The 10,835-nt window shown below is 36.3% G+C and overlaps 1 protein-coding gene across 2 annotated transcripts in view; it reads left to right on the top strand.

Moving 5' to 3' along the window:
* The first annotated feature begins 8,541 nt into the window (after window positions 1–8,541).
* Window positions 8,542–10,835, top strand: part of LOC110456434 (dynein heavy chain 5, axonemal-like) — a 124,961-nt gene continuing 122,667 nt past the window's right edge. Inside the window, exons 1-2 of one of the 2 annotated variants that reach the window (XM_021507199.1) lie at window positions 8,542–8,618; window positions 8,772–9,019. In XM_021507199.1, the coding sequence (XP_021362874.1) occupies window positions 8,917–9,019 (103 nt within the window). In that variant the 5' untranslated portion in view covers window positions 8,542–8,618; window positions 8,772–8,916. Of the gene's footprint in view, window positions 9,020–10,835 lie in introns of both variants that reach the window. The other variant, XM_021507200.1, reaches the window with a different exon arrangement.

Raw genomic sequence — 10,835 nt, 5'->3', positions numbered from 1 at the left:
CTTCAGTTGAGCGTTAGCCCCTGTGAAGAAGGCTGGGTTCTTTCTGTCCCCTTGGCAAGACATACCAGAGTCTGTCAAAAGGATGGTTTCTACTTCTGCTTAACGCTCAGCAATTTAGGAGTGGAACGACTGGTTCGCCTTTTGTCGGTATAATGTGACCGGGTTGGTTGTCCTGCTGGGTGTCTTCGGCAGAATGTTTCAGTGAGGTAGCACTATAAAGTCGGCATCAGTTCCGTGCTATCACAAGAGACACGATCATATCGCAGCCTCCCAAAACAAGCACACATACACTACAGGCATGCATCTTGCACACTGGAGGCCGTCCTTAAATTGCCATAGCTGTTGATAGGACATTAAACAATATTAAACCAAACCGAACCAAACTGGGAGGACTTTATTCAAATCTGTTCATTTTTAGCCCACCATCATCTGATGGTGGGCTATTCAAATCACCCTGCGTCCGTGGTCCGTCGTCCGTCCGTAAACAATTCTTGTTATCGGTCTTTCTCAACAAGTACCAGAGGGATCTTTCTCAAATTTTATATGAAGGTTCCCCTTGGTCCTTAGCTGTGCAGGGCAACTTTTGAGACTGATCGGATAAACAACATGACCGACAGGCAGCCATCTTTGATTTTGATATTGAAAGTTTGTTATCACTATTTCTCGGGAAGTACGGGAGGGATCTTTCCAAAATTTTAAATGTAGGTTTCCCTTGATCCCTCGTTGTGTATGTTATATTTTGAGACTGATGATAAAAACAAAATGGATTAAAAGAAGAACTAAACAGATCTTTCTCATATTGCAATGATCAATTCTATTTCTTTCACATTAAGTACTGTACTAGTAAATATGTGAAATGACAAACTCACTTTGAAGGTTGGCTTTCATACACATCAGTATTAAGTTTAGATCAAAAGTTACCTCAAGGTGCATTTACTGTTAACATGACTCGATCAAACAGATAAGAGGAAAGAAGAGAAAAGATCAAACTGACAAAGAACTAATGAAGATGGTACAAAGGTGGGCGCCAAGAGCCCTCTGGGATCTCTTGTTAGGTCACCTGAGCTTTAGCTCAAGTGACCTATTGCTCTCCGTCATCGTGCGTCATCCGTTAACATTTTACATTTTCAACTTAAGCTGAAATACTGTCGAAGGGATTTCATTGATATATATACTTCATGGGAATGTTACTGACAACTCCCTGACCAAGTGTTGTTATTTTTCGGGTCGATGAGAAATCCAGTATGGCCGCCACAGCAGCCATTTTGAAAAAATATTTTGAACTTAAAGTCAAGTTCAACTTGGCCGATCTAACTGAAACTTAGTAGGAATGTTGTTATTTTTTGGGTCGATCAGCAATTCAATATGGCCGCCATTTTGAAAAACTATTTCAAACGTCAAGTCAAGTTCTACTGGGCCAATCTAACTGAAACTTGGTAGGAATGATCAACCTATACTATGTTCTTGACAAAGTGTTGTTATTTTTGGGGTCAATGAGAAATCCAATATGGCTGTCACACCCACCATTTAAAAAACTTATTTCTAAAATCTACTGGGCCAATCTAGCTGAAACTTGGTAGGAATGATCAACTCATGGTCCTGGCAAACTTAACTTAAAGTTATACTTAACTTTTTATTTACTCAAATTTTGGTAGGGATGATTGACATTATTTCCACTTCATATTTCAATAACAAAAATTAATACTTTAGAACTCAGGTGACCATTAAGGCCCATGCCAGGCCTGGCCTCTTGTTTTTTTTAGATTTCCCAATTGGGAATTTTAAAGGGGTAAATCGGAAAGTATCAAGACACTCTTTCAATTGGAAGTGGGTACTTTTTCGGTCTGTTTAAAGGACCCACTCCCAATTGGAAAAACTGTCTGATTTTTTACAATTTACCCCTTTAAAATGCACATATTTGAATAAATTCCTCCCGATTGACCGAGTTGGGAAAAATTGAGAATTTTAAAAGGGATATTGGAAAAAATCCAGACACTTTTTCAATTGGGAGTTGGTCCTTTAAACACACCTAAAAACTATCCTGATCCCCTGTATCACCCAAGTGCATACCAACAAAGTTGGAGGGAGGATGAAGGTGTTTGTGTATTTTTTGCATATTGGAATCTGTGTCCTTTCTGTAGGTCTGTTGTGAATAATTTTATCTGCCAAACTTCTGCATCTCTTAACAGCTGGTTGTAATGAAACTAAACTAAATGGTACACATGGTAATTATGATAAATACTGTGCTCTTGTGATCAATTTTTCATTTTCCCTGTCATAACGACTTACTGTCTGTACCAATTCTTCTACACTACTGAACCAGCCACAGAATATCTTAGATGTGACATTTGGTATTTTTCGTAATTTTTATTAAATAGAGCTTTTTTTGTACCAATGGTCAAAACTTGGGTTACTTGTAATAGGTAAAAAGTAGTACATAAAATATAAGAGATCGCACACTTATCTTTAACTCATTGACATAATAGAAAATTCATTGACAACATCACAAAGCAACGATTCATATTAACAGCATCAAATACGCATTGACAACATCACAAATTCGTTGACATCACATACAAATAGAAAATATCAATGTATACACGTTTAAATAACTATAACATTGACAAAACTATATACAGCATTTGACAATATAAATATTATATTGACTTCACAAATACATTGATATCACAATGATATTCACACCACATTGACAACTAGGTATACAAACATGTTTACAACATCATACACACATTGACAATGTCACAAACACATTGGAAATGTCTTACATATTGACAACACCAAAACCATGTAAATTCACTTTTTCATATTTTATAGGGAAATTATGCTTTAATCTGTAATATAAATCATATTTCGCAATTTTTTTTTTTTTTTTTATTGAACAATTATAAAACTATTCTTCCCTTGTTGTGGATTCATAAGTCATCATTGCATAAGATTGATCAAAATAGAACAAAGACGACTTGGATAGAACAGAAAACAACTGGTGAGTAGAGATGGCATGGTTAGCATGAGGTAAGCTTGTTTTATGATGACAATATGACTTGGCTAGCGTGACAATGGCATGGTAAACATGAAGGTGTCTTGGCTAACATTATAAGTTAAGATGAGGGTGTCTTGGCTAACATACATAGTTAACATGAGGGTGTCTAGACTTACATACTTGAAATAGTTTACATGAGGATGTCTTGGCTTACATACATAGTTAACATGAAGGTGTCTTGGTTAACATGAATGAGTCTTGGCTTGCATACTAGGTTAACATGAGGGTGTCTTGACTTACATACTTAATTAACATGAGGGTGTCTTGACTTACATACTAAGTTAACATGAGGGTGTCAGGTGTCTTGACTTACATACTTAGTTAACATGAAGGTGTCTTGGCTAGTATTCTTAGTTAACATGAGGGTGTCTTGGCTAACATGATTATAATACAGATTACATGAGGGTGTCTTGGCTTACATACTTAGTTAACATAAAGGTGACTTGGCAAACATACTTAGTTAACATGAAGGTGTCTTGGCTAACACACTAAGATAACATGAGGGTGTCTTGGCTAATATACTAAGTTAACATGAGAGTGTCTTTGCTAGTATACTTAGTTAACATGAAGGTGTCTTGGCTAGTATACTAAGTTAACATGAGGGTGTCTTGGCTAGTATACTTAGTTAACATGAGGGTGTCTTGGCTATGAAGGTGTCTTGGCTAGCATACTTCGTTAACATGAAGGTGTCTTGGCTTACATACTTAGTTAACATAAAGGTGACTTGGCAAACATACTTAGTTAACATGAAGGTGTCTTGGCTAACACACTAAGATAACATGAGGGTGTCTTGGCTAATATACTAAGTTAACATGAGAGTGTCTTTGCTAGTATACTTAGTTAACATGAGGGTGTCTTGGCTAGTATACTAAGTTAACATGAGGGTGTCTTGGCTTACATACTAAGTTAACATGAGGGTATCTTTGCTTACATACTTAGTTAACATGAGGGTGTCTTGGCTAACATACTTAGTTAACATGAGGGTGTCTTGGCTATGAAGGTGTCTGGGCTAGCATACTAAGTTAACATGAGGGTGTCAGGTGTCTTGGCTTACATACTTAGTTAACATGAAGGTGTCTTGGCTAGTATACTTGGTTAACATGAAGGTGTCTTGGCTAGTATACTAAGTTAACATGAGGTGATCTTGGCTAGAATACTTAGTTAACATGAGGGTGTTTTGGCTTACATACTTAGTTAACATGAGGGTGTCTTGGCTTGTATACTTGGTTAAAATGAGGGTGTCTTGGCTTGTATACTTGGTTAACATGAGGGTGTCTGGTGTCTTGGCTAACATACTTAGTTAACATGAGGGTGTCTTGGCTAGTATACTTGGTTAACACGATGGTGTCTTGGCTAACATACTTAGTTAACATGAGGTGGTCTTGGCTAACAAACTTAGTTAACATAAGGGTGTCTTGGCTAGTTTACTTAGTTAACATGAGGGTGTCATGGCTATGAAGGTGTCTTGGCTAGCATACTTAGTTAACATGAGGGTGTCTTGGCTTGTATACTTGGTTAACATGAGGGTGTCCTGGCTTGTATACTTGATGGTGTCTTGGCTAACATACTTAGTTAACATGAGGGTGTCTTGGCTTGTATACTTGGTTAACATGAGGGTGTCCTGGCTTGTATACTTGGTGGGGTCTTGGCTAACATACTTAGTTAACATTAGGGTGTCTTGGCTAACATACTTAGTTAACCTGATGGTGTCTTGGCTAATATACTTAGTTAACATGAGGGTGTCTTGGCTAGTATACTTAGTTAACATGAGGGTTTCTTGGCTTACATTCTTAGTTAACATGAAGGTGTCTTGGCTAGTATACTTAGTTAACGTGAGGGTGTCTTGGCTAACATACTTAGTTAACATTAGGGTGTCTTGGCTAGAATGCTTAGTTAACATAAGGGTGTTTTGGCTCACATACTTAGTTAACATCAGGGTGTCTTGGCTTGTATACTTGGTTAAAATGAGGGTGTCTTGGCTTGTATACTTGGTTAACATGAAGGTGTCTTGGCTAACTTACTTAGTTAACATAATGGTGTCTTGGCTTGTATACTTGGTTAACATGAGGGTGTCTTGGCTAGAATACTTAGTTAACATGAGGGTGTCTTGGCTAACATACTTAGTTAACATGAGGGTGTCTTGGCTAGTATACTTAGTTAACATGAGGGTGTCTTGGCTTACATTCTTAGTTAACATGAGGGTGTTTTGGCTAGTATACTTGGTTAACATGAGGGTGTCTTGGCTTGTATACTTAGTTAACATGAGGGTGTCTTGGCTAGCATACTTAGTTAACATGAGGGTGTCTTGGCTTGTCTACTTGGTTAACATGAGGGTTTCTTGGCTTACCTACTTAGTTAACATGAGGGTGTCTTGGCTAACATGGTGTCTTGACTTACATACTAAGTTAACATGAGGGTGTCTTGGCTTGTATACTTGGTTAACATGAGGGTTTCTTGGCTTACATACTTAGTTAACATGAGGGTGTCTTGGCTAACATACTTAGTTAACATGAGGGTGTCTTGGCTAGTATACTTAGTTAACATGAGGGTGTCTTGGCTTACATTCTTAGTTAACATGAAGGTGTCTGGGCTTACATTCTTAGTTAACATGAAGGTGTCTTGGCTAGTATACTTAGTTAACATGAGGGTATCTTGGCTAGTATACTTAGTTAACATGAGGGTGTTTTGGCTAACATACTTAGTTAACATGAGGGGGTCTTGGCTAGTATGCTTAGTTAACATGAGGGTGTCTTGGCTAGTATACTAAGTTAACATGAGGGTGTCTTGGCTTACATACTAAGTTAACATGAGGGTATCTTTGCTTACATACTAAGTTAACATGAGGGGGTCTTGGCTTGTATACTTAGTTAACATGAGGGTGTCTTGGCTTACATTCTTAGTTAACATGAAGGTGTCTGGGCTTACATTCTTAGTTAACATGAAGGTGTCTTGGCTAACATACTTAGTTAAGATGATGGTGACTTGGCTAACATACTTAGTTAACATGAGGGTGTCTTGGCTAGTATGCTTTGTTAACATGAGGGTGTCTTGGCTAGAATACTTAGTTAACATGAGGGTGTCTTGGCTTGTATACTTAGTTAACATGAGGGTGTCTTGGCTTACATACTTAGTTTACATGAGGTGGTCTTGGCTAGCATACTTAGTTAACATGAGGTGATCTTAGCTAGAATACTTAGTTAACATGAGGGTGTTTTGGCTTACATACTTAGTTAACATGAGGGTATCTTGGCTAGTATACATAGTTAACATGAGGGTGTCTTGGCTAACATACTTAGTTAACATGATGGTGTCTTGGCTAACATACTTAGTTAACATGAGGGTGTCTTGGCTAGTATACTTAGTTAACATGAGGGTGTCTTGGCTTACATACTTAGTTAACATGAGGTGGTCTTGGCTAGCATACTTAATTAACATGAGGGTGTCTTGGCTAGAATACTTAATTAACATGAGGGTGTCTTGGCTGGTATACTTAGTTAACATGAGGGTGTCTTTGCTTACATACTAAGTTAACATGAGGGTGTCTTGGCTTACATACTTAGTTAACATGAAGGTGTCTTGGCTAACCTACTTAGTTTACATGATGGTGTCTTGGCTAACATACTTAGTTAACATGAGGGTGTCTTGGCTAGTATACTTAGTTAACATGAGGGTGTCTTGGCTAGTATACTTAGTTAACAAAAGGGTGTTTTGGCTAACATACTTAGTTAACATGAGGGTGTCTTGGCTTACATACTTTATTAACATGAGGGTGTCTTGGCTAGTATACTAAGTTAACATGAGGGTGTCTTGGCTTACATACTTAGTTAACATGAAGGTGTCTTGGCTAACCTACTTAGTTAACATGATGGTGTCTTGGCTAACATACTTAGTTAACATGAGGGTGTCTTGGCTAGTATACTTAGTTAACATGAGGGTGTCTTGGCTAGTATACTTAGTTAACAAAAGGGTGTTTTGGCTAACATACTTAGTTAACATGAGGGTGTCTTGGCTTACATACTTTATTAACATGAGGGTGTCTTGGCTAGTATACTAAGTTAACATGAGGGTGTCTTGGCTTACATACTTAGTTAACATGAAGGTGTCTTGGCTAACATACTTAGTTAACATGATGGTGTCTTGGCTAACATACTTAGTTAACATGAGGGTGTCTTGGCTAGTATACTTAGTTAACATGAGGGTGTCTTGGCTTACATACTTAGTTAACATGAGGTGGTCTTGGCTAGCATACTTAATTAACATGAGGGTGTCTTGGCTAGAATACTTAATTAACATGAGGGTGTCTTGGCTGGTATACTTAGTTAACATGAGGGTGTCTTTGCTTACATACTAAGTTAACATGAGGGTGTCTTGGCTTACATACTTAGTTAACATGAAGGTGTCTTGGCTAACCTACTTAGTTTACATGATGGTGTCTTGGCTAACATACTTAGTTAACATGAGGGTGTCTTGGCTAGTATACTTAGTTAACAAAAGGGTGTTTTGGCTAACATACTTAGTTAACATGAGGGTGTCTTGGCTTACATACTTTATTAACATGAGGGTAGAATACTTAGTTAACATGAGGGTCATGAGGGTGTCTTGGCTTACATACTTAGTTAACATGAGGGTGTCTTGGCTAGTATACTTAGTTAACAAAAGGGTGTTTTGGCTAACATACTTAGTTAACATGAGGGTGTCTTGGCTAACATACTAAGTTAGTATGATGGTTTCCTGGCTAACATGAAGATCACTTAGTTAACATGTTGATGGCTTAGTTTACATGATGGTTTTGCTAACATGAGGTTGACTTTGCTAAAATGAGGAAGATTTTGTTAACATGAGATTCTTGTAAAAAAAAACTGACTTGCCCAAAATTAAAAACAGATTTTCGTGATGAGTGTGTGTTTTGGGATTACTGTATACTGTATGTGTATACAAAAAATGTGAAAATTGTACAAAAAATGGACAAAAGGATTCCAGTTTTAAACCACCAAGTATTCATTTAATCACCTTTTGTGATTATATTAGGACTCATTCTAATTTTTATGTAAAATAAATATGTCGGTAATTAAACTCTATAATGGTACTTTAATTGTTAATGAGTGCTAGACTACTTTCATTAATTACATCGGTATTTTGTTAAAATTTAACAATTATTTATTTAAAGAAATTCGATCCTGACTATCTTATCGATCCCCTCTAGTTCATTCAATTACATGCAATGTGAAACGGCGTGTTCAATAATTAATAGCGCGCGGCTGACAAGTTAAAAACACACCATGTTAGATCCACGGTACAGTATATAAGTTGAGTCAGTTATTCAATACCACTAAAAATAAATCTGAGTTAGCGTTTTTGTAGCGTTGATATAACGGTAAGTCTAGAGGTGCTCTAGCGGTCGAGGTTATCGAGAGGAACGCTAGCACTAATCACCGTTAATCGGATAGTAGCTTCGCGAGCAAGCACCTGCCTTGTGTACACGTCGCTATAGCGACGACACGCGACTCATTTAGTCTCGTATCCTTTCGCGGAGAGTACTTCATCGATACCATAATCTGTTAGTACTTGCGTCGTTCTGTGCATCCTTTTTCACGTTAATGACATAAGACACACAACTGTTAATCGATTTTCGTTACCTATATGTAATGCCACATCGAAAGCAACGTTGAACTTCATACTGCAACATAAAGTTCTTCCGACTACTTTTCAGATTTCAGGTATTCGTGCGCCCTTCCGGAATTGTCAGACCCTGCAGTGACAGCTTCACTGGTCGGTCGAGTTATGTACTGAAGGAATTAAGTTGGAGTTTATCGACAGATTCCATCGTTTTGAGAAAGTGACCTGCTGTTCTTAACATGGCAGACACGACAGACGGTCCTCCTGGGGAAAAGGAGGCGAATAAGGCCCCTAGCCCTAAGCCAGATCAGGACGTATCCCCTCCCCTAGTATCTGTCAAGGGTAAGTGTGGAGAACCCCTCCTAACTGTTTTTTTTCTCTCTTGGTATATAATTATTTAAATGAACAAATGTGATTTAAATTTTAAATGGTAATGATTCGTAAATTTGATTTGTATAAATAAATGTCATTTTTATACACAACACTGTTATAGGTGTTTTTTTCTCCAATTAAAATATTTTGATATAACAAAACAATTGACCAGAAGCTACAAAATGTGTACAACTTTATTCTTGCTACGTTGAATTATTAGTGTGTGTTTTTTTAATAAAGGAGAAAGAGTCAGAAAAATAATCTTTATTAGGGGTTAAAAGACATCACTTTTTCAATTCTTCATTTATTTGAAAATAAATAATTATTGTTTTATATTCATGGGTAAGAAAAGTTCTTGAAGAAACAGACTATACAACATAATGAATTACAGTTTTATAATACATGTCTGTGATATTTTTCATATATTTATTGAAAATCGATTTTAAGCACAGATGTTTATGATATATACATTACAATATATATTTTTTACCTACAAAGAAACAAATGCTTGAATATCACAATTTCACAGAATCCAAGTTAAGTTAAGTTAAGTACCTCAAGTTCAATGGTCCATGGAATCAAAATTAAAAATATAACTAAAATTCATAGAATCTGAAAAAAAAGTTACTTAGTAAATAGCTAAAATTCTGAAAGGATTAATGATAGTTACAAATATACCCAAAGTTTATTGGTTGCAGATAGATTGTTAATTGTATATAAGCATTGTTCATTTGGATCATAATTAATTACACATACAGTTTGTGAGATAAATGCTACAAGCATACCTGAAATTCAGAGAATCGTACTTAAAGTAAGTCGGTAGGATTGTGACTTTTTTTTTTAGATATTGTGAAATCTAATCGCTAGATTAAGACAATGGATGGATTATAAGTGGGATTTAATATAATAAATCTATGCGTCATAAGCCTCAAAACATCGGACCCAAGTCACAAACAAATCTGTAATCCCTGCGGATTACTGTTCTTAATCAGATTCGGACAAATGCTTTTGTAGCAAGTCGCCATGTTTTCAATATCACATGGTTTTTGATTGATAGTGTTAACGTCGTTACTAACTACACAATATGTCAATTCATGTAAAATTTCCTGTTGATCTTTTTCATATGATTCCATTTTAGTCCCCAATTTTGTCAATGGAAGAAAATGTTTGAGTACAATGTACATATAACAAGGTTTTGAACTTCAACATTGATTTAGATGTGAAAACATTTCTCCCATACATGTCGCTTTGAAAGGTCAAATTCTTTTCAACATGAAAATGGTTTGTCGCCAAAGGAAACCTTGCATACACATGTCTGACAGATTAATGTATAATGACATGTAGAATAGATTATGTGTTGCGATCAACAGCGTAAGTGATCCTTTTGACCCCCGAAAAGATTTGAAAGGTTAGCCAAGTGTAGGGATTTTTTCGTTAAAAAGATGAAATAATTTAATTTCAGATTAAGATGTTAACTTAACTCAGACACCCCTGAACTTTCATAATGAACTATTCCAACTCTTTGAATTGGAAGAGTTCAAATATATCTTAAGGGATGAATGAGTCAAGGAAGTTGATCAGTATAGAGTAAAATTGGTATGGAAAAAAGCTTTGTTAAACATTTTTGTTTTCAAAACTGTAAATTCACCAAAGAAAATGATGCTTAGGTATATTTCTTTTCTTTACGGTCATTTCGAAACTTTATATTTGATTTGAATTAAGTTATATTTTAAATTTACTATACTTCGGTAAAGTAGATATTAAAATTCCTGGTGAGCTATTTACA

The sequence above is a fragment of the Mizuhopecten yessoensis genome, unplaced genomic scaffold (assembly GCF_002113885.1).
Source record: "Mizuhopecten yessoensis strain PY_sf001 unplaced genomic scaffold, ASM211388v2 scaffold8745, whole genome shotgun sequence".
NCBI classification, from domain to species: Eukaryota; Metazoa; Mollusca; class Bivalvia; order Pectinida; family Pectinidae; genus Mizuhopecten; species Mizuhopecten yessoensis.
This window is presented reverse-complemented; position numbering and strand designations above follow the sequence as displayed.